The 25,895-nt window shown below is 35.4% G+C and overlaps 1 protein-coding gene across 2 annotated transcripts in view; it reads right to left on the bottom strand.

Annotated features, from left to right (window-relative positions):
* LOC145680609 (cubilin-like) overlaps positions 1 to 25,895 on the bottom strand; it is a 1,259,764-nt gene that overhangs the window by 545,039 nt on the left and 688,830 nt on the right. For both annotated transcript variants that reach the window (XM_081751290.1, XM_081751291.1), the window contains exon 6: positions 5,928 to 6,040. In XM_081751290.1, the coding sequence (XP_081607416.1) occupies positions 5,928 to 6,040 (113 nt within the window). The remainder of the gene's footprint in view (positions 1 to 5,927; positions 6,041 to 25,895) is intronic.

Genomic DNA, 25,895 nt, shown 5'->3' with positions numbered 1-25,895 from the left:
CGTCTTGGATTTGATTTAAGCTTGATGTCAGTTAACATATATGAGTTGAATCTGATGGGAAATACTGGTAAAGACAGCTTCTTTAGTCTGCAGACCTTCCTATTGGTTTAGTGGATAGCGCATATGCCTTTGGTATGCATAGTTCTGGCTTTGATATCCGGTGGAAGAGCACAAAAAAAAAAAAAAATAGTTTCACAATAATCCACTTTCATTAATTCCTCGTCTCCTTAAACCTAGAGGGCATAATCACTGCATGTTCTTCTTTGATCTGTGATGGAAGCTGCAACCCTGAATTGTGGTTGTTTGCGCTGAAGATGAAATCGAAATTTTACATGCTTTCTATTCTAGGATAATCATATCACGCTAAAACAGACATCACTTACAACCGTTAAAATAGCACAGCAACCAGCTATCTAACTTATTTCAATTGATTTCAAGGTTTTCGAGTGAAACCAGGAAATCTTTAAACCAAAATGCCATCAAATTACCCTTCAATCCGTTATCGGCCGTGCCTATCTTTTGCCACATGTAAATGTGAAAAGTGTCTCCCAAACTTTAAAAATTTTATGTATATTAAAAAAGATCTGTTAAAGTTGTTTCAAATTTCGACCAAAATTGACATCGGAAATTTGAAATACGTTCAACTTATTAAATTTGCTGGAGTTCTTAACGCACAGATTGGAAGCGTTGTAGAATACTTTGATTTTGAACACTCGAGTTTTCTTTCCTTTCTGAAGTTTTACTCGAGTTTTTTTCTTTTCTGAATACCCGAGTCTTAGTATACTTACACGCACAACACACACACAATAAAAAGTATTTCAATTACTTAATACCTTAGATGCTCTACAATACCGATAGTGAATTGAAAGGAGAGTTTATACAGGGTGTTTCAAAATGACAACGTTTGGGAGGTGATTCCTGACACCAAGATAAGACGAAAAGTATAGACCAACCTGGGAGCACAAATGCCTCCTTTCGGTGTTATAGGCTGCCGAAAACATAAACAAATGAAATTTAATGTTCCATACCTCCAATACTATGGAACCCACCGTAGTCGGATTAAGACTTTATTTAGGAACTACTATCTGTCCTATCCAAATATCCATGTTTCAGAATCCTGTGGTATTTCCGCAACAATTTTGATAGAGGTAGTTGGTGAGTACTTCAAATTATATGACCGTAGCGAAACTGCCTCTATAAAATCTGTTGATTATGATTACCTTAGGATTCTGAAACATGTATTTTTGGATAGCACATATATTAATTCCTTAGTGAAGTCTTGACCCGACTACGATAGGTCCCATAGTTTTGGAGCTATAGAGCATGAAACTTCATCTTTTCATGTTTTTGGTAGTCTATAACTACGAAAGGAAGCATTTGTGCACCCAGGTAGGTCTATACTTTTCGTCTTACTTTGGTGTCAGGAATCACCTTCCAAACGTTGTCCGTGTTGTTTTCAAACACCCTATATATGAGCTCATATAAAGATTTTCCTTTCTCGGGATGTGCAGCTCCTCCGAATATGTCTTCCCCATGGTTCTGCCACTTTTTTTTTTTTTAAAAAAAAGAACTTATTTGTAGAGGAAAAGGTGCAAATATCCTTTGCATAGGTGAAAGTGTTAGTATATTGTAATTTCAAGACGAAAGAACCTTAAAGATAGGTCTAACTTTCCTTTACTTGCCGTTAGCCACATTTCTAAGGAAAAAGAATTTAATTTTCACATTTACTTTAGCGGATGAACGTCTTTCTATCGGCAGTATTTCTTATGTGGTTAGCGACTATGCCCTCGGAGCAGCAGATAAGAGCTCGATTCCCGGTGGGAGCTCATGTGGTCCACTTTGAACTGAGAGAGTGAAAATGTAATTGGACACGATGATTCTGGAGAAGAACAAGTTGTCCACAACCATTCGACTACCCTATAGACTGATTATATGTGCCAAACATTAGCGGACCCATGCTTATTCGTATCACGGAGATTCTATGAATGATTGCTTTGGAGAAATGTCCAAATCGTTTCCGTCCAAAGCTGCGGAAATTCATCCAACATATGCCTGACTACGAGGTGCAGAGTGCAACGCTAAATAAACCGTCCATCACAAGGTACTGTGCTTTAGTACCTATCCTAAAATCTAATCCCATGACCCCGCGTAGAGTAGTAGCTAACGCTCTCGTCTTTTGTGCGAGTGGTCCTGGATTCGATTCCTGGGGGTGGGGACACTCAGGACCGTCATCCCTCATACGTGACGGACTAACATGGCCATAGATGCCGATAGCCCAGATATCTAATTCCTAATCCTATTCCTAAAATCTAATCCCATCTACCTCATCCTCTTTCACTTTCCAGCCTACTAGTCTGTTTTCTAGCTTTATGTAATTCTTTGTTTCATTTAGCAAACTAGGGTATAGATTTCAATCGTAGTGTAAGTCATAATCAGGGTATATGAGCTGAAATCACCAAATATTTCCTTTGCTGTAAATTGAGACTAGCTACAGGGTTGACAACCCTATATTTGCACAATACGTCGTTAGACCAAAAAAAAAAGTTATCGCATTTTGGGTTGTATCTCATTAGCCACAGTGTGTGTTGTTATCTTGATAATATCAACTTGAAAAGCTTGATGAGGGTTCGCTACACGACATCTTAATTGAGGACGTAAGCGTACGAAGACATGGTCGATTAGCTTCAATTTTTAAGTTTACGAAAAATCTTTTTTTCTGATACTACGCATAATAATTGAGACTCACCTATATCATTTTCGTTCAGCTCAATGAGATCTATTTATTACTGTATGTCTTGTTTTCTGGCATTTTCCCGCTGTTTTGGTTTTCCATTGTTTTTTTTTTTTTCGTTCATGAATTTGAAATTTTTACGATCTTATGGTACAATTTGTACCATACAGGTGTTTTCTGGAACTTTGAGTTATAACTCTCCTATTTGAGCTTTCTCGTCCGGGTTTTTATATATTTTCAAGTCTATAGGCATTGTAGAACACGTTACGTATGGTTTCATGCCTTCCTGGGTCGAGACATAAGAGGTGATGACGTCATAACTTTAAAAAATATATTTTCTTTTGTTAGGCCTATTTTCATTATTTTTTTGGCAGATTTTTGCACCTAGAAGATTGAAATTTTGCACAAACATTCAGTCCACCGAGTAGTATATATCATTTTTTTTTCAGATCTTTGCGTTAGCACAGGGGGGGGGGGGTCCAGAGGGGCAAAAAGGTAAAAAAAAAGGATATTTTTAACCAAAAAATCCCTTTTTTGCTATTTTCACGCCTCAGATACATGATGGAGACATTGGATGGTACCTTCTGAAAGGCAGTTCTATTCTGAAGAGAATGATGTATGAACTATGATTCTAGGATGAATATGGATGTCTCAGGAAATTTTTTACCTGAGATCAGGATCTTTTAGGGTAATCTTGGGCATTGTGGGGACTATTGATAAATATTTTCCCGTCCTTACTATTCAAGATAGAAGCTTGAAATTTGGTACACACATTCAGTCCACCGACTAGTATTTATCAGATTTTTTAGATCTCTACGTTCACACAGGACGGTTCCAGAGGGGCCCAAAGTGTGACAAAAAAATTCCCGGAAATTTCCCCTTTCCCCTCAATTTTTCCCTCTCCTGGACATGTAGGTGGTACCATTTGAAAGCCTGCTCTATTCTGAAGAGAATGAGATGTGAATCATGATCCTAGGATAAATAGCGACGATGCAGTATCTGCTCGACTGAAAGTCTAAAAAAATACCCCAAAAACCCAAGATCTGAAAAGGGTTATCATATAAATATAGCAACTAAAGAAGCTTTTAAAATGCTGGGTTTTATTGAGATGTCAAGTTATTATTTTCAAAAGTTAAAAAAAAGAAAGAAAAGAAAAAGAAAAAAGAAAGAAAGAAAAGCTATATCATCATTATATGTCTTTGTTCGATAACGAAACCGGAATATACATATGTAGTTTTGGATCCATTCTACCACTGTCGAAAGCATGTAATAGAGAAAGTTTAAAGTAAGTTATAAAATATATTGCTTATGAAATAAGTGGTGCCCATACAGTATGTTTTTTACGATGCACTTTTAAGAAGAATTAATTTGTTGTCGCTTGAAAATAGAAGGTTAATACATCCAGTATTATATCTAAATACTACTACTACTACTACTACTACTACTACTACTACTACTACTACTACTACTAATAATAATAATAATAATAATAATAATAATAATAATAATAATAATAATAATAATATGTAATAATAAAGAAAATAACATATTATTAAACAAATGACCTTTTCATCGTCCTCTCGTCCTCGACAAAATCTGAGTTAGACATGTGTTTGCTATGTCTGATAATAGAATAAATGTAAATAAAAAATTTTCATTGTAATATAAGTGATGCGTGTTACAAAACCGAGCTTTAATATGTTCCAATTTAAAATTAAGATTCTTGAGCGAAAGAGTTTTCAGTTGTTAATTGCTGAAGTGTACAGTGTTTTTTTTGTATATTATAAATAAAAGCGATATTTATTGTGAATTGATGCTACTAATAAAACATTTATATATAGGTATTTGTTGTTGCACATTCTTTGATGATTATGTATAAAGTTTTAAACTTTGTAATTGCCTTTAGGTGTTAAGTACAAAAAAGTTATTATTTACGAGGCGTGTTTTATGTTTTAGGTAAGTACCGTTTTGAAATTCGGTCGCTGTAGCGCTGTGGTTGGCATCTCTCGCATATGTGTTGTGTACCTACATCTGTTGGCAGAGGTCTCTCGTGGTTAAGCGATTAGCATACACGCCTTTGGCGTTGGAGACCCGGGTTTGATTCCTGGTGATAGCTCATGTGATTCGAATTCCATGTTAATCAGTAAGCCCACGTTTCATATAGCCTCGCTGCTAAAAAGGGACTCCTGATTCGTTTTCTTAGTGCTAAAGACGTGAAACTGAAATTTATCGCTACATATGAAAACATTATAAGTGATGGAATGGTACGGAAATGAATTAGAGCTGTTAAAGACTGCCGTACGAATGTTCAAGATGAGAAACGAAGTTCACACACGACAACTCAAAATCAAAATCTCATCGCATCATTTGGCTGAGAATAACTTGATCATCTTTCGTACAGTCCCGCTCTAGCGCCCAGTGATTATCACATGTTTCTGGATTTGAAGAAACATCTGAGTGGACGATCATGAGGCTGTGTTACAATGATTGTGAAATCAGGCAGCCGACTTTTATGTGGATGGTATTCAAAAGCTATGTATGAACTATGTAGAAAACTAGATTGAGGTACAGGTTTTCAAGGAACAATAAAATTGTATTTGTTATATTATATATATTATTAGTTAATATTTAATATTTGCAGTGTAGAGAAAATTGATCGCACATAGTTTATTAAAATATGCATATTGCACACCATAGTATACGTAAATTCAAAAGACAGAATAACATACTAGGATAATAACTGCATCACGACATTGATATAGATGCATGTGTAACCATTGTGCCACACAGCATGAGTCGGAAACCAAACAGTCACATATGGTACAGTCCATTAATAATTTACATATCACCTCTCATTTTTTTTTAAAAAAAAGGAAAACAATGAAGAAGAAGAAAATTTAATGTATTTTAGTAGACTATTCCACGTATACACGAGGAGAATGTTCCGATAGACTAGAAACTATTCATCCGAATAACTTCAATTGGAATAAAACATTGGATATATGCATTTCATATCCGGGGAGATTGTTTCTCTCTCTCTCTCTCTATCTCTGGCTTAATTGAGAGAGAGAGGGGGGGAGCAGAGAAAGAAAAACTAATGACTAATGGGGAGAAGCATAAATTTCTCGCTCTAGTGATATTATGAACGTTCGTTTCGACTTTCCTTATTTTCTGCCTGAATAAGCTTCTCTCTTACCTGTGTGTTCTACTCTGCGACCGCCTTTGGCTTGGAAACCCACGAGTTGATTGTCGATTGGGGAGAAGCTGAAGTAAACAAGGAATCTTGAGCGAGAGGTGGGCTCTTCTACCCTGAAACGAAACCAAGAAATGATTTTGTTTTAGTAATTAGAAGAAAACAAAGATATGACTAATAAATTATATAACATTGTACGTTAATACTGTGGAATAAGTAAGATTAGTATAGAGGGTGTGATAAATTTTGAAATGCTTTTCTTTAGTAATACCGAACATACTGTATTTATCTCTATATTAATTTTGGGTAGGAACTGTACAGAAAAAAAGATAATATATAAAAGAGAGAAGAAAGAAGAAAAATAAAAACGGGAAAGTATGGATTCACCAGTACACGGTGTGTCGAAACTATAATATTGTAGGTGAGAATATTGTTGAGTCTTCAGGAGCTGTTCATTCAACATCAGTTGTTTATTACAAGATTGTCAAATCATAATCAATGCATTAGTACTAGAATAACAGCATCGACCGATTCTATTTCAAGAAGGATGCTTACTAAACAGTCACACTGAAACAGTGACTGTACGTTACAAAGGCAGTCAAAACCAGTAATCCAAACCAAGTGATACACAAACAGCCACTGTACAAGTGGTGAATACTCGTAACGTAAAATACAGCGTCGACATTCTAACAAGTAACCGTTTTATCTTTCTGATATGTTGCGTGTTATCGTCTGCACCGTAATGTTTGTAACGCTGTATTTCTGTACTCACATCTCTAGTATGTCGTAAAACGACGAAGAACAGGATATATTTGTAATACACGGTGTTCCGTCTTGTACGTTGTAGTACGTTAGAAAAGTACACAGTGGCGTAGCTTAAAAACCAAATTTACTGCTACTGGCGAACGGCATGAAAACTTCTTAACTAATTTTGTTTAATTTCACCACCCCAGTGTACCTGATTTGATTTATTTTGGAAAATAATGTCCAGCAAGTAGTATGGGAACTACAGAATGCCAAACATAAATGTAATTTTAAATAAATGACTAAGATCTTCTTCGCACTCTTTTCATTACTTGTGATCCTTTATTTCAGAAATGTTTCGATTGCGTTACATTTCAGATAAAAATTCGATCGATTAAATGTTTTTTGAGTCAGACCATGTGGCATTCAAACGTCGAACTTCTTTTGGTAGCCAGTTTCTCCAAATGGTTTAAGAGTGTTTGATTATGGGTGTTAAGGTCAATGGTGACTGCTTATCTCGTTCTCGCTTGACTTTAGCTGGAATTTCATCCATTTTTTACTGTAATCGATCACCCACCGCGAGAAGTATCTTGGACATCGACATTTCAAGAACGAAAGCAACTGAACATATTTTGGCAGTTGCTTTTGATAAATCTATTACCCATAAACAATATATATTTCTTCATGAGCTTGCGTAGTACTTGCGTCTTTATCGAAACTCGTAAAATGGTAAAATAAAGCACAATTTTGCAGAAAGTTCAGTCATCTTCACCGTTCAATATCTCTTATAACAAGAATTCCAACACTTTTTACACACTTACTAACTTCAACTGTCAACTGCCAACTTCAGTTATAGGTGCAAATTGGGATTCATATACCCTGAAATTTGAGACACTAACGCCATCTAGAGCACAAAAGGCTCAATACCTTTTAGACTACCTAATATTAAAAAGCCATATTGTTTCTCATAAAACGACGAGAGTTTAAAGGTTGTATTGCTTTTTTTTTTTTTTTTTTTTGAGGGGAATATGTCAGTAGGGGAACCTAGGGAGATTTGTCATGCACTATGATGGAAACGAGTATCCCTCATTACTGTTGTAGCATTTGATGTTCCTAAATTCTATTGGTTGTTGTCCCTGATTTTGCTATCTACATCGTTTTTCAGGAATGGCAATACTTACCTGAAACATTCAAACATAAATCTTTATTCTACTATAACATGCGATTAAGAAATAACATAGTACTTGTTGGTACCAGTTTCTATTCCGCCTTCAGTTGCACATTTAAACTTTCTGAACCAGTGTAAATATAAGCTTATGGTAAAGGGCTTATTTCTATATACAGTGTGTCCATGAAGTCTGGGTACATAGGGAATTCTAATAATTTGTTTTTGTCTTTCGAGATTGAATGATGGCTCTGTCTAAAGGGCAACAAGTCAAGTTGGTACTCTTAAATAGACGAAAAGGAAGGTCATGTCGCAAAATTGCGAAAAAAAATTAACCTTCGACACCCTCATCGTCAAACTATTTGTTTTATTGCCGTGGGGAAATTAATAACCAAGTTTAAAGAAATAAGCAGTGTGTTGCACAGACCCCGTTCCGGACGACCAAAGACTTCAAACGAAACGAAAGAGGCTGTCTTGGCTAAGGTTTATGCTAGCCCAAAGAAATCGCTTCGTCGGACATCCACGGAGTTGGTTGTTTCAAGGTCAACCATCCACAAATTCCTGGCAGAGGAGAAGTTTCATCCGTACAAGTTACAGATATTGCAACACTTAAATCAAGATGACCCGGATAGACGCATACAGATGTGTGAACGGTTTGTAGATAAATGGGATGAAAATATCAATTTTACTAAATACTGTGTGTTGTTCAGTGATGAAGCTGTGTTTTATGTCAATGGCGAAGTGAACAGACTGGTCTCAAGGCAATCCACATTGGATGAGTCCATCCGAACAGTAGTGCTGCCAAAAAGTGATGATGTGGTGTGGTTTGTGGAAAGCTCATGTGCTAGGACCTTTCATCTTTGATGAACATGTAATTGGTGATACTTATCTGAACATGCTGAGAGTCAAATTGAGCGTACGGGTGAGGTTTCAGCAGGATGGAACCCCTGCCCATTTCGCTGCAGCTGTTACAGATTGGTTCAATGATAATTTTCCTTAATGGCTTGGGAGAAGAGGTCATGTGGAGTAGTTCCCTTGTTCCGCCAGACTTTTCTCTTTTGATTTCTTTTCCTGGGGTATGCTGAAAGTTTACTCCATGAAGATTAGAAATTTAAACCACCTGACAATGCATTATCAGTCGGTGTGCTGAAATCGAATGCAATTCAGACTTATTCCGTCGAGTTCACCTTAATCTTGCAAAGGCATCAAATTATGTATTGAACAGCACGGAAATCGTGTTGAAAATATTATTAATTAAAATTAAATTAAGTGTGCTTTTTACCATGTATCCAGACTTTATGGGCACCCTGTATTATCTATAAAGTCCCCGGCTCTCTTAAGACTCCAGTCCTTCAACAAATGCAAATCTTCAAATACCACAATTCAAATACATTATATACTCAATCGAAATAATCCCTCATTCTCTAAAGAATTTAATCTATCAATGAATGCAAAGTTACAATCTCGTAGCTCAAATATAATCAAATCTAACAGCACCGATTCCTCAAAGGATTCAACACTTATTCTGCTGATGTTAAGTGAAAGAAGATGAAACAGTTGGATTAATAGGAGTAGTTGCCATAGATTTGTCAATGACGCTTGTGTTGAAATTTTGACTCACCGCTATTTTGCACAGGTTTATCTTAAAGGGTCGAGACTTGTTGCATATTCTTTCACTTAACATCAGCTTTCATACGATAATCAACTTGAACCCCTTTCCTATTTCAACAGTTTGGGTTGGACCCCGTTTGGGACCCTGCGAGGGACCCTGATTTTTTTTTTACTTTGAATTATTATACTTTTGAAATAATGACTTATCAGTGTTTTTGCTTTTACACCTCTATCCCACCGTTTCAGATTCATGCGAGTGGCTATAGACTGCAATGAAGATTGTGTTGATATTTTGATCCACCACTATTTTGCACAGGCTTACTGTAGAGAGTCGAAACTTGATTTATCTTCTTTCATTTAACACCAACTTTCATACGTTATGCAAGTTGAACCCACTTTCCATTTAAAACATTTGAGTTGGACCTCGTCTGTGATAGGGGCGTCATTTCAGACTTCGCTTGAGGGGGGACGCAAGAGCACCATTGACATTAGACTTTTACGTTTTGTACTAGTATATTAGTAGATAATCGATTAAAGTATATGTATTCTTCATACTGTTGGGGGGGCGCAATTGCCCCCTCCTGCCCCGCTAAATGACGCCTCTGGTCTGGGACCCTACGGGGGGTGCCTGGGACAATTTATTTTGCTTTGATACGTTGTACTTTTGAAATGATGAAAGACATGTTTTTCTGTTTCACCGTTTCAGATTTTCGGGGTTACAACGAACTTTATGGATATGCTGAAAGATTTTAATAAAAATGAGTAAAGTGCTACCCCCACGTGGATTCATGAGACCTCCCCAGCTTTGGTAACCGGTTTTGATCTTACCTTGACCCAAACTTTCAGGAAATATATAAATATCACCCCCACTTTGTGGGTTCAGGTTCAGGTTCAAGTACATCCCTAGTTAGTAACGAATTTTAGTTTTCAAACATTAGAAAAAAGAAGATGGGTTTTGATTTGTTGTTCTTACATAAATTAATAAACGGTAAAATTGACTGTCCAGAATTAGTTTCAGAAGTATTATTACGTGTTCCAAGGGGTAAGACTAGAACAGCAAACATTGGGACATTCTATTGTAGAAAAGCAAGAACTAACATATTACATCAGTCTTTTCTATGGGGAATGTGTGCTTCATATAACGAAATGATTAGATTTCAGGTAGTACATGTATTTAATATGTCCGAAAACAAGTTCAAAACAATTGTTAGGAAATACTTCTGCATAATTAAACGAAGTGTATTTGTGTATGTGTAATAGTGCGTGTGTAATGCTGTATGTTAGGTAATTATGTACATGACACTGTAACTGGGTATTAAACCTATTGTGTTGTCCTTATGAAATAAATAAATAAATAAATTTTACTTAGCCGTGGAATGATTATTATTAATTTATCTGAATTAATATTAATTTTTTTAAAAAAATCATTTACCATCATAAACTGAATTCCTTCAATTTTGTTGATTTGTCGTCCCGGCGCCCGGGGCGATTGCCCTGGTCGCCCTGCCCATGCGACGGCCCTGGATAGAAATAGATGGATATCTTGAGATCGCCACAATAGGCATATTAAAAAAAAAAACACACACAAGTTTATTACAAACCAGAAATTATAATGGGTCGCTGGCAAGGGGATGTGATAAAGTGGGGGTCGTGATAGGAAGTCGGTTCACAACCATTGCTCTAAACAATTCAATTCATTCAAAGAATGCAAAACTACATGTCTCGCAGTTGAAACATGTACTCAACATTAACAACCCCTGATTCTCTAAATTCTGCAAACCTTTAAACAGGCTAAAAGAGTATAAGGAAAACTGCTGTACCTAGGGACATATGTACCATGAGAAATCCTTGATTTATTGTAGAAATAAATTGATAATATGACTGGTTCTTATCTGGCCACATTGTTTAAATTAACACCTGACTGTCTAAAGTTCTAGAGCTTGTTGATGTTCACGCGTTTTCCTATGAAAATACGAAGTTTAATATTTGTAAATTGAAATTGGATATTTTGAGGTAAGTTTTTCAGTTATAGCATTACTAATTTGATTCTGTTGAAGTACATTTGGTGTGTTTTCGAAAGATTACGTACTTGAGTATATATCATAGAATAAACGCAAGGCTATCCGTAAGTAGTGAATAATTGACTTCCGATGTGATTCAAGTGAGGTTGATGTACCTGTGGACAGTGTACATAGGGACATGGCCCTAGGTACATTGTTCTAAAACTGTCATTTGTTTTCAGGATATTGAGAAATGCCTCGTAGCAAATCAGGGATAAAACGTCCAGGTCCTAACAAAGACGAGTGGAGAGGGCTGTGAAAGAAGTTATTCAGAAAAAAATATCAATTCTCACTGCAGGAAAAGAAAAATATCATGTAAGCAAATCAACTTTGGCTCGTTACGTTAAACAATGCTATGACTCTGGACTGAAGGAATTTACTTATAATCCGAAATATGACAAAATATTTGCTGATGAAGAAAATATTTACTGATGAAGAGGAACGTGAACTAGTACATAGATTACGTGAAGAAAAGTGCACGTCTACACTATGGCCTTACAACACAGTGTATGAGGCAGCTAGCTTATAAGTATGCAAAACTCAATAAAATAAAATATCCATCTGAATGGGATCGTAATGGAGAAACTGGTGAAGGGTGGTTGCGTTGTTTCAGAGAGAGATACAAAAGTGAAACTTCGCTTCGTAAGCCCGAACCAACTAACATAGCAAGATGTTCATCTTTTACAAAAGAAAATGTTAGCAAGTTTTTCACCGTTTACAAGGAAGTCTTGAGTAGAGGAAACTTGCTATATATGGTCTTTGTATTGTTTATTAAAAAGTACTTTGTGAAAAAAATATAAGAAAGTACCCATTCATTTTTTTATTTTTCTTTTACAAATATAAATTTACTTTTTGTGTTTCAAAAATTCATTACTGTCCCTTGGTACATCACTACCTGTCCACAGATACATCGGCTACATGTACTTAGGGACAACTGACATGCTTATGCTGAAATTTACATTCTGTCTCTGCTATTAAAGAAAGATTTCCGTTCATTGTTTTACATACTTTGCAAAACATGTACCTATTAAGGAAATATATTGCATGTTGTAAAAATAATGTTTGATACGTCAAAAATACAAAATAAAAAAATATCCCTAGATGCAGCAGCTTCCCCTAGTTACTGGAAATTTAAATTTTGTTGCTCAGTAAAATTTTAATTTCATGTAAAATGGCATATTTATATAGATCCTTTAGAAGAAAAGAAGTTTTAAATTTCTTTTTATTAAAAGTATTTTATCTTCGGAGAATTCAAACTTTTAATGAAGAAAAGAATATTATTTATCTCGAGTAGTTTGTGTTGAGAGGGCTACGGGTTCTCTATCTATTCAAAGATCTCAAAGGCTATTCAAAATTATAGATCCCATTTATCTACCTTTGGAGGAACAACACTCAACAATGAGGATAACTTATGGCTCGTTGATAGAAAACATTCCATTCAACAGAGAAAGGGAAGATAATGGATTTCACTTTAACAAACTTTGATTAACGTTGGGAATTTCGTTTTAATGAAAACGTTTTTGGGGAAGCTTCTTTCTCATGGTTTCTGTGATGGGCGATACCAATTACCATGTCATCACACGTGTCAGAGATAATCACCATTCTCTGAACGCAACAATGGTGGGGTGACAAGAGCAATTAGGGGCGGGGGCGGGCGACTGTTCATAAATTTCCTTCCGTCTCCCTTTCGCTCCTCAAGTCTTTATCGATGCCCGTCTGAATTCAACACCAGCGGCGGTCGGATGCTTGATAAGTACACTGGGGATCAATAGCCTCTTCAGACCTCGAGAAGACTGTCAAAGGTCAGCGGGTCTGGACTCCTGTAGGATACCAAATGTTTATCTATAAATTCAGGCAACGTTTGCTTTTAAACATATATGTCCTTATTCAAAAATTTGTTTTATCATATTTTGTTTAATAATATTTCATTGTGTAAACCTTTGAAGTTACCTTTTTTACTTTTAAAAATATCATACATATTCCTCTTTATAAATTATATCAAATGTAGTTTTCCGTTCATCACTCTTTTAACCCGTCTTCATTGCATTCTCTATCCACCCAACTAAATGTATTCATTATAATTGATAACGACAAGCCGTGATTATCCGGATTGATGAGTTTTGAACGTAATCCGGATATGTAGAAGTGCAGATAATTAGGAAAACATAAAAAAATACATGTTGTGAGATAAAACTTCTCTAAAATCACTTTTGTTTAATAAAAGTAGGCCTAATGTTTGTTGAAAATAAGACCACACTTACTACGAACATTTTTTTTTATATATAGAAATGCTGCGTTAAGGTTTATGTATATGTAGTTATAGAGCAACACGGACGATAGTCCGGTACCTTATGATAACAAAACTTGTGGCCAGACTTGTTTAAACTTGTTTTATTTATGCTGTTAAAGATATAATAAGTGAGGAAGCCATAGTTGATTGATGTGTAGTTTTAATTTCTGCGAAATAAATGACAAGTATTAAGGAAATACAAAGTTTAAAAGTAACAAAAGTAAAGCAGTAAAAGTTTAATTCATTGAAATAATTATCTTGGTAAGTTTTTGGTGATTATTAAAGTAATTTTAAACGAACTGGGACCGAAATATTTAATTATATATGTGTGTTACAATACCCAAGGACACGATATTGTCCACCAAAAACTTAAGCGGTCGGGAATCAAAGCAGGCACCTCACGCGCCAGAATTACAGCCTTACCACATTTTTTTAAAAAAATTCCAGACTTATTTTTATTTCTACTTCCACCACTTTTCAGGACTACTAAGACTCGACAGGGACAAGAACACAGAAATATAGAGGACAGTTAAAATTCCACCCTTGCTACTACAGAGGGACTCAAACCAACAATTGGTTTCATCTTACAATCGTCAGCCTCGGCTACACCTACCACCATTAGCACTGAGCCATCGTGACCCTGGAGATAACATCAAGCCAAACAGAATGATACACTTGAGGTTAAACTCTTATGCGTAGTTTTCGAGGAAAGCAAAAATAACTCACTTTAACTGCGCTTAAAGATTGTTCATTGGCAATAATAACAATTAAATTTTAATTCTGCATTTTATATTCATTTATGTACTTTATATTGTAAGGATTAACACATCACAACACAAGTATATGCTCATAGATGACACATGCTAATATTTACAAATAAACAGACGATACACTAAAGAAGAAGACACGAAGGAAAGCGAAAGGAGACAGACCACACGAAGGAAACCGAAAGAAGACGAGCCAATCGAAGAGGACACATAAAAGAGGGATCACGGAGGTACTATGCATCAGTCTGACCGCTGATCACATAACCAACACCTGCTCCGAGTTCGCTTTGGACTAGGAGCACATCTTTACCTTAAGCCGAGGTCGCTTTGGACTAGGGATCCTCACCATAACCTAAACCTCGCGAAGCTGCTTTTGGGCTGAGGGGGTCTTCCTGCAAGATTCACCGACACCCTGCAGGTGCTTCAGAGACTGCTTTGAATGAAGGGGCTCCGTGCAAAACACTATTCTCCTTTACCCAGGTCAATTAGGAGGAAGATATTAGTAGAGTTAGCTATGTAATTCAAAGACATTTTGTATTTAGAATTTTGTAATAAAATTGGTGAAGGAGAAAACACACCTGGACGGTTATTTGTCTCTACCTACTAAACACTTCAATATGCAAAGAAAGAAAAAGAAAACATTAACTGTCAGATTTTGTATTTATTGTTTTGTGTATTTTCTCCTAACACTTATTCAGATACTACTTGTAAAACTAGACATTCAAAGTAAAAACAGTTTAATTTCATTAATGATAATGTTAACTTCATTTAGTGAAGTACTAGTAACTTGTGTTGCAAAAGTTCTAATCCAACATTTCTCTTCTTTGATTTCTGAAAACAAACAGTGGGTGCAGGATGAGATGAAAACAAAAGTGCTATTCTTACATAAGGTTAAAAAAAAAAAAAGGGTTTCGTGTATGTACATATAAAAGAACCTAACCTAAATGAACATAATATAGCTACTTTTAAACAAAGAAAAATGCATTAAAAAGCCATCATAGTGAAGCACAGTAGAAATGCATTTATTTGCTTTAATCTAACAATAATGAACCCATGTTAATGGCATAGCAGCAGAACGTCCTTTTCTGTTGCGCATGAGAGTTAAAAAAAAAAAAAGAGAGAGAGAGAGAGAGAAAGAAATATGAATGTTGGTCACAGATGTTTAACAAACCAAACAACGTTTAATTAACAACTAAATAACGTTTCTATTTAGTTTAAATATTGATTAAAAACAAAGTAGAACAATATTATTTTCTTTTCTGGTATGAGCGTGTCTACTTAATAATTATTTCTGAGCAATTAGCGATATTGAGAAATGTTCTGAAGTTAAAAAAATAAAGTAATTTATGGAGGTAAATTTTCTGGAAATGGTTTGTTTGTCTTTAATAATAACGTAGTGCACCTAGTTTCTATATCACTATATTTTTTAAATTCAGATTTTATTGAAATGTATTGTTGGGCTGAGACATAAGACCAATATAAACACGCATTACCTATTTAATAACCCTTTACCAGAATATGATTTGCTTATTGTTTAATGTGAAAATTCATATTAAAGTCCAGGCTTAGGAAAATGGTAATTACCTATTGAAAACTATTTGTAACTGTATTAATAATTACTATCGGTCAGTTGTTAAAGCGGACCAAGAACATAACGATTTGGATATAAAAACTAAAATTCAACATAAGCACCAGCGTTGTTTACATAAAATGAAGTGTCTTGTTTTACGTCCCACGATTACTCTTTAGGCTAAAGAAGGACGGGTGAATAATGGAAGTGAATTATTATGACAATAATTGTGGGAAGGCGAATATGGAGAAAAAACAGAAGAATCCCAAGAAAACCCATGAAGACCAAGCTGTCTATACACACTCATTTGGCAAAGGAACGAACCAGGGACCTGTCGCATCAGAAGCGAACGCTCTACTAGTGAGTCATCGTGTCACCAGCATTGTTCACGAGTTACAGCCCTTTCTCATTTGGCGGCGAATTGCCGCGCAGGTTAGAAAGACATTGCAAGCAATGAAGCTTTTCATGTATGCGCGGCGGTCGCCGCAAATTTTCGCGGCGAGGGAAAACAGCCACCTCTCCCTGCTAGAAAGCGGCGCGGCAGATTGCCGCGTATAGCCAAGCGAGACATTACAAGCAATGGATCTCTTTACATATAGGCGGCTATTTGCTGCTAGGGTGTTGGAGGAGAGAGCAAGTGTTGCCAGGAAAGAGTAGAGAGTGGTTGCGATAATTTTGTGTGTGTTTTACATATGTATATATGTGTGTGAAGTGTGTTTGTGTATGTGGTTATGTTCTAGCTTAGAGCACCTGGAGTGCTTTTAACCAAACTTGTTACATACAATATATGGGAAAAGATAATATGTAAAAATAATCGATTGATTGATTATTTTTTTTAGTTTAACGTCCCTTTCAGCAGTGAGGCTATATGAGACGTGGACCTACTGATTAACGAGGAATCCGAACCACATGAGCTCCCGCCGGGAATCGAACGTAAAAATAATCGAAAACGACCGATACTAAAGAAGTGTCGAATCCATAGGTCGTTGATTAAAAAGTCCAAATCAATACAAATTATTATTTTTTTATTTAATAGAACATTGGGATATATGTGAGGGCAGCGCTGGGCAAACGAGCTTCTAATTTTATAAATTTCTGGTATCCCAAAATTGAAATATGTATTATCAAATATTTCAACAATATTACATATTTTACAGTCTTTTGCTATATATTTATGTACTATTTTGCTATATATATATTTTGTTACATAAAAATTCGTAATCCGGATTTTAGTAACAATACTGTAATGTACCTTAACAAAGCAAGAGAGAATTCATTACGTGATATTTGATAAATATACCGTATTTTATATAACTATCTTAACACTTCTATAGTTATAACTTCTTGAATAGTCCTTTGAACTCAGGGACTAGAGCAGTGCTTTAAAGAGACTTGAGTCAATAGTCGGAACGCTTAAAACAAACGAATAAACCTGAAATACTATAATAATAATAATAATAATAATAATAATAATAATAATAATAATAATAATAATAATAATAATAATAATAATAATAATAATAACAACATAATACCAACAGACCAGCCTTGGGTTCAGTGGTTGAGTGTTGACGTGGGATTCTGGGATAGATCTCAACCACCGACTATCCCGAAAGAACTTTATCCTGGTTTTCTGTCACAACAGATGAGTATCGGGATGTTATTTTAAATATCCAGAACCTTCCCGCTATTTTGCTCAAGTCTATCGATTGTAGAAACAGTATAGAAAAATCTCTTTCAAGGTACCACTTTTCTAAAATAAAAATTTTTAAAAAAATACATGTCTCTCTTACTGTTTTTATTTATTTATTTATTTCTCTGTCTTAACAAGGCGAGTAGAAGACACTTTTTGCGTCTGTCCATTGCAGCCACCATAGCACAAGAGTCACAAGGTTTTGTTTCTTCAGTTGCACTGCAACCCTGCTTGCATATTTTTCATTCGCGGCAAAGAGACGCGTAATATAAAAGGGTACACTTCTCATGCGGCAAACTGCCGCGAGCGGCGACGGCAAATAGCTGCCTCAATGTGAAAGAAGCATTAGTATGTTATAGACAATAAGAGTTGTAACAGTGTGTAACAGGTGGAAATGTATATATATCAGGGTGTCTATCGGTCATGAAAGTCACGAATGTTACGAAAAAGTCACGAAATCAGAAAACGGTCATGCAAGTCACGAAAAAGTCACGAAATTTAGCTTTGGGGTCACGACTTTTTTTAACTGTTCAAATATAGGTACAGATTGGAACATTTTGTTGTATAAAACGTCAAAATTCACCACCAAAAATGTCAATGGTTGGGCTTAGACGCTACCAAATCGCAAGCGAAGTACGTTTCTGTCGCATAGATGAAAATTCTTCCTAATTCGCACCCAAATTCGCTCTTGAAAATGTTGAAATTTTATGATTTGGTAAAGAAAAGGTCACGAAAAAGTCACGAAATTTCATTCTGGAATTCTAGTAGACACCATGTACTGTATATATACTGTATATAAAGGTGCTACTGGTACGTAGGCATAACTAGAGGGAAGAATGTCCCCTACCATGTTATTAGCCTCCTTAAAGTGCCGTTTGATCAAGGGCCTTTCAATTCTAAGAAGTAAGGATTCAAAATATTATACTTACACTAATGTCCGCGTGTTGTTGACATATTATCGAGTCTCTGTTGAATAGTTTACAAAACGTTTACCTGAAGTTCATGAGGTGAAATATATTTATAGAACCAAATAAATTTAATTAGAAAGTCATGATTGTGGTGTGCAGTCGTACTTTCAGAAAAACTGTTCCGCGGGGAGCACACGTAGTATTCCGGGGGGGCACTTCTGGTACTATTTTATTTATTATTATATTAGGTCTATAGACGTATTATTTTGGTCTCGTCCGGGGGGGCACTCTCAGAGCTCCGGGGGGCAGTGCCCCCAAAAAACGTCTAGAAGAAACACTGGTGGTGTGGATACCCTTGAGTGGAAGAAGTTAGTATAAACTAGTGGAGGTGTAAAAATAAATAAAAAAAAATTGAGGGAAGGAGTGTAATAGGCTCATTGTTAGCTTTGGAATCTTCTGGTAGATATTCAATTAAGTTTGTTCTACATTTCTATCTTGAATATTTGAAATATTATTGTGTTTACCGCAAAGGACTTAGGATTCTTTAAAAAAAAGAAGCAAGTTTCATATTACATTGTAAATCTATAAACTTCCAAACTATGTAAAACAGCTATTGCCATTCATAATGCATTTTCGAAAATTGAACAATGTGCAAGTCAAATAAATTGTATTCTTACCTTGTCAGAAAGAATGGAGAATAGATTTGTAATTTTAATATATAAAAAAAGTAACTTGGGTACAAATTTGAGGGTTCAATGAATGTAAAACAAAAGATTGGACTTTTAAAGACGCAATGCGTCTCGGTCATAACATATGCGAGAATACTCCTTATTGAGGTTACTGACATCTTGTTCAAAATTTAAGCGTAAAGTAAAATAAAATCACGAGCTTTATGTTTACTTGTATTATTCAACTTTTCGTTTGGCAGGGAGTTCAATCATTGTGGAATAACTTCGACAGAACGCAACAGTTTAAAGACAATACTCACTGAGAAAACTATTCCTGATGTCAGATCATTGGCATAAAATTCCAACTTGACAACGCTAATTGGATCAAACGATCTCATATACCGTATTTCATTCAAAAATTTACTTGTAAGCTTTATATCTGGAGAAGTACATATAGTGAAGGCAAACTCAAACTATCACTTAACTCAGTATTATATGCTTATTCCGTAAAACAAACACGAAAACTCGATTCAGGGGCTGTTCAAAAATTTTGTTGCTCTTAATCCAAAAACTAATTATTGGCCAAGAAGACAATCTTTTAATTTTTTTCTCCTATAATTCTTGTTCATTGAGACTTTTGACGTTACACCGAAGTTGCACTCGCAATATGCGAATTGTATGAACCGTAAGCATTGCAGTGTCTGTCACCAGAAACTCTGGAAGATTTTTGCTGCACTGTTATAATGTGTTGTTGGCTATCTGTTGAAACTTGGAGAATACGTTAATTCTTCTAGGATGGGTTATTAATTACTGCACATTGTCTGTTGTATTGCGGAATGTATGTATTTTGTTTAAGTTGCCATTATCTTCATCTTATTACCTATCGGAGCCGAGCCCATATTTGTAATATTAAGTGAACTTTGACCAATACACAGCACGAATCGTTGCACGACCCGGCTTCCGCGCAAATATTTCGTCACAATTTTCTTCACACTTCTCTGTACAGTTCTCCCATCTTCTTTGAAGGGAATCTATGTATCTACTCTTCTCCTAAGAGTTCTTTATAGCTTTGGTTTTCGTCAGTTCATTGTTTTCTCATTCCTATGATTGCTTACTTCAGTAATTTTCACACTCTGATATCCTCCTGTTATTCTTCTAAGCTAATGCTTTATATTCATGCATTCAACATGTTTTACTACGTTGGTTCGCTTTAAGTCTCACAAGTAAGCAAGTGTTTGATTAAATTTTCACTTGGAAAAGTACCTATTAGGAAACGACGCCGATCGCAGTTTTCATCTGCATCAGCTAGTTGTAGACATAATGATTGTGCACCATTTGCCACCACACTATTAAAATGATTATAACAAACTTTGCTCATTTCAACCTGCTGTTTGCTTATTCATTTAAATCTTTTGTGTGCTTTTCTATTAACAAAACTTTATTTTTCTTTAAGTCTGCTCAACTTTTCGCTTCTTTTGTTATTGCATAATGCATACCTTGTCAATATTTTGATCAAAAAGAAAAAAAAAAGAAAAAGATTTATGAGTTCCGGTTTCAATAGTCGGGTAAGGGAAGGATAATTCTACTTTTGAGATGTTGATGCTGTATCAAAATACAGTATGTTCTCGCTATCTCTTATTACCGTATTCGTTTCTCACTGTTTACTACCATCTTACGTTAGCTCTATGAAATATATTGAAGCGAGAAGTGCCACTAGATATTGATTTCCGGCTTAAATAGAGACACTAGATTCGACCTATTTTTGGCACAACAAATTCATTTATCAATAAATTCAAAATAATTCCACACTAGCTATTGTCGTTGTTGCTTTTTTGGGAGTAGTTTTGTGGTCAATTTCTACACTTCCAGCTTCAGTAGATAGAATGTTCTATGTTTCTAAAATACTAAATCCATTTAGAAAGTAGTATATCGCTATTTCTTACTTATCATTCTTTATAGCGAACAGTATTGAAACCGGGAACGATATGTACTTCTCCGTCCTGAGGACAATGGAGGGTTTAGAGCAGAAATTGAACCAGTATTTGTTACACTAACTGCATGTAAATCAATAAATTTCTCGTTATTCTTTACCGTTTCTTCCTATAGCGATTAACATTGAAACCGGATGGACAGACGGACAGACACATAACATTCTACAAGACATCCCAATATTTATGCATAGCATAGTTGGGAATTATACAATTATGATTCTCAGTTATTTAAGTTTCAAAAGTTGATTGTAGTTCTAATATACCGGTACATGTAATAAAATATTCTTTATGTATTCCAACTGTAAACTAAGCGTTGACGATCGATCCTGTTGTAATTTCACGTGGTTAATATGTATCAGCCTGAAAAGCCACGGAAACTGCTTTTAGCGTTGCATCTGGAGCTACTAGTTGCTACTGAAGCACTTCAATCTCGGTTATCGACAGTATCTTCACGATTCTATTTACACAATGAGTTAAATCGATGTACCTTAGAAACCCAATGAACTAACCACAATAACTGCATCCACATGAATATTACAAAATCCTCAACCACACAACAACAATCGTATCCAATCAATAACCACAAGTTCTAAAACTGAACTATAATAGCTTTTAATTATGCATGTTGCAAAAAAAAAAAAAAAAAAAAAAAATATATCAATGAATGAAATGCTTTTCGGATATGTCTTTATAATGCACTAATCGGGATGGAAAATCTGACTTCATGGTTACGAGTTCTTCACGACTCAATATACCAGGCAAAATTAGGTGAGAATTAAATACATTAAAGTTCAATACACATACGAAAAGAAAAAAGATATATAATGGAAACCATGTGCAGGATCCGCCCAACTTTACTCCTGTTGTCGGTTCTGGAAGTTTCAAGATCGTAATCGAATTGAAAGGAAAACTTTTCCCAGCATCTCTCTTCTCTAGCTTTATGTGTACTATAGAGCAACCTTCTGAAATCAACCAGGAGCGAGATCTGACCAATTTCACTAAAAGTTTTAGGAATTACTTATTTTGTACTCTAGCACCTGTAACGTTCTTCTGTAATTAGATATTTCTATGACACATCTGCAAAGACACAATAGTGAAAGACTTAAACATGTACGTATACTATAAAGTCTTAAGTTGATACACAAATTTTGTATACATATCTAAGATAAGTACCCTCATTCAATTTATCCAAATGATTACTACTCTCACCTCACTATCCCTCATTTTACTAAACGAGAGTGAGTACGAGTCACGGTGACAATACATTTCGAGTGCGACAGCGAGAACATTTTGAGAATAAAAGGCAAGCGAGTGAGATATGGCATTGCATTTTAAAGGCAAGTGAGGATGAATACTGGTGAGGGTGAGGGCGACCATGTGTTAGAGAGTGTGGGGGAGTGGAAGAGAGTGCTACAATACAATTTGAGGTTCATTGTGAGTGAAGGGGAAGGCGAAAATACATTGCGAGGGCAGAGCCGTATTGTGAGGGGAGAGAGCGAGCCGGTTGCCCCGGGCGCTGATAGAAATAGGGCGCCAAATGAACAAGAAGAAAGAAAAAGTGTTGGAAATGAGTAAACGATGCTGCGCCCCGAAAGAGTATTGGCGCCCTACTGAATCAATATTGTTGTCGGTTTACAAAGATTTGTTAAAAATTTTCTTGCTGACTACGCTCGCAATCCAAACATTTCCATGAGTCACAACAAGTTTTTACTTAGTACTTAAAGTTATTATATATGATTTTTTAATGACGATATTATATACATGCTGCCAAGTAATGATTTATAGTGTGCACAGGAAAGAGGTCTGCACGAGCTCGGGTCGAGCCGAGGGCCTAAGATCGACCTGGCCCGCGAGCCGGACTCGGGCCTACAAATCATAAATCACTTCGGACCCAGGCCGGGCTCGAGCAGTAAAGTTTTAAATTTAGAGTCGGGCCTTTTCGGGCCTAACCTTGTAAATATACTGTACAACGATATTTATTGAACCGTTCTTTCTGGAGAACTTTTAAAGCACAACTGCAAAATTAAACCTCTAATTGCTGTAAATAAAAATACAATTTTGTTTTAATTATTAAGTTTCTGTAATTTGCGCTTATTTTGGGCTCATTTGCTTATCACACGAGTTCGGACCGGACTCAGGCCTAAATGCTAAAACATATTTCGGACTCGAGTCGGGCCTCACATTATAAATTCACGGGCCGGGCCGGGCTCAGGCTAAAAATTCCGGCCTGTGCAGATCTCTAGCGCAGGATCATTTTCAAAATCAGAAAGGTCAAAGTCTGAAACACGTGTTTGGCATTTTGATGATGATTTTTGTTAGTTAATCATGCTTTTCTATCCAATTGGAGTGATCACGACGATGAGAATAGAGGTATGAAAATGAAAGGAGTGAAGAGATGCACGTAAGCTGCTGTTTTCGCGGAGGTATTAAAAATGAAGGTAAACAAGGGGAATAATATATTCGAACTCGAAGCAGGTGTAGAATAAAGGCTTAAGGAGTCAGAAATTAATAAAACGAATTTAGTCTTTTCCAAAGACTGATTACTAACAGTGATTTTTTTTATTCCATTGACATATGAAATGCTTCCAATTTGAAGAATTTATTGGGATCACGTCTCCATCAAGTAGGATGTATCGCCAGGATTTTTTTTATGCGTATGTATTAATTTTTGTGTGATTTTTTATCTATCTATCTACGTACAAAAGATATACAACATTTTGTATATATGTATATACTTGTGTGTATGTGAGTTAGTACATTTTAATATGTTAATTAATAATAAGTAACCTTAAATTCTGAATTTTCATTCGTTAAGGAATTAAGTAATTGCTATAATTTCAAACACATGTAGTAGACAAACTATATTTTGGATTTTAAGTACAAACATTACACAAATTCTTCACCTCCATCTACCAATATTAAGAAATTCACAAAGAAGGTTCCTGAACTTATGTTACGTTTCACAATATATTATTTACATAAAAGAATCGAAATTAAAATGCTATTTGTTTGGGCACATACAGAATAAAATTACAAAAGTTTACAATTATTACTAGAAATGGATGCCGTCACCCATTTCAAACATTTTGAAAGCACAAAGTTTCTAATGTATTGAAATTTAATTTCTTATCGATACTATGAAACGTTGTTAATAGTTGTAAATTTCCATAACTGCTCTCCAAGTGGATTTGTATAGTACAATCAAAGGTAGTTTTGTCAAGTTTAACAAAAAGTCCAAAATAAGCCTCTTGGGAACAGGTCTTATTGGGAAAAGAATACATAATGATCGTTTCTAGCTGTTGTAATAGTCTGTCCAAGCAGCTTGTTGAAAATTCACCGTAGCATAACAACAAAAGCTACTTCCCTTATTTGTTAAGAAAAAGCTTGGTAAGGTGAGTGTAGGGGGCGCCAAATTCTACTTCGCCCTGGGTGCCGAAATCTCTACCTACGGCTCTGTGTGAGAGCGAGGTAGTGTCAGTGTCAGGGTAATATTCCATTTTGAAGTTATGGAGTGTCTACCTCTGGTACATAGGTCTTCAAAAAATAGTTTAAAAATAGTATTGGATGCACGTTTAAACAAAACAAAGAAGCGCCTAATCTAAAAGTATACTATAATACTGCCGAGACATCGATAAAAATGAAGATGTTAATTGAAACAGCATATTTTTTTTCTATAGGGTGCTTATATGTGATTTTTCAAATCTAATTTGTATAAATTGATCACTTATTAGAGAAACAGACTTTATTGAACCAAAGAGAGAGATGTTTATAAAATATAATTTTGTAAGTGTCCATGACAACGGCTAACATCACCATAGCAAGGTGTAAACAGAAATATATATATCAATCTACAGATTTTGCTTACACTTTCTTCTGCTTCTTCTACTATTTTGTGTCAAGTGCTTGAGCACTGCTGCCCTGATTACTATCGAAGTTTACAAAATACAACGCTATCTTTGTATGCCTTCTTCTTTTTCCTTTAAAATAAATTTATTGTGATAATATAGAGAAAAACACACCAATTTTTGTCGTCAACAAATTATTGAATACTAGCAAAATTGCTTTTTTTTTTTTTTTTTTTTTACAGGAAACATAAAACCGGAAATTTGAATATTGAAGTTCTCCTCTACCTTCCTTTCTCACTTCAGGAAAGAAGTTTTCAAAAACGCTGAAACAAATATTCCCGTATTTCTAACTGGGAACATATACTCAACTTCACATCTCCAACTTAGCCTAAATCCTCACATTCAGCATTATTTTTCAATAATGAAAGGGAAAAATATATACTTGTTATTAATTAAGTATATATATTTAGGGGGCCGGATTTAGGGGTATGCAAAGGTGCATGTACATCCCCCTTCGTTGTAAATGCACACTATCTAAAGTGAGAAGCTAGCAGTGAGTTTTTCAAAATCAATAGTTTAAGTCAATTTTCTGAAGGTTGAAGGAAAAGAGTTCATCGAGAGCAGATACTTAGCATTTCCAAAGGAATTCCTCATTCACA

The sequence above is a fragment of the Thermobia domestica genome, chromosome 3 (genome assembly GCF_964235325.1).
Source record: "Thermobia domestica chromosome 3, izTheDome1.hap1.1, whole genome shotgun sequence".
NCBI lineage: Eukaryota > Metazoa > Arthropoda > Insecta > Zygentoma > Lepismatidae > Thermobia > Thermobia domestica.
Note: the sequence above shows the minus strand (reverse complement) of the source record. Positions and strands in the feature narration are given on the sequence as shown.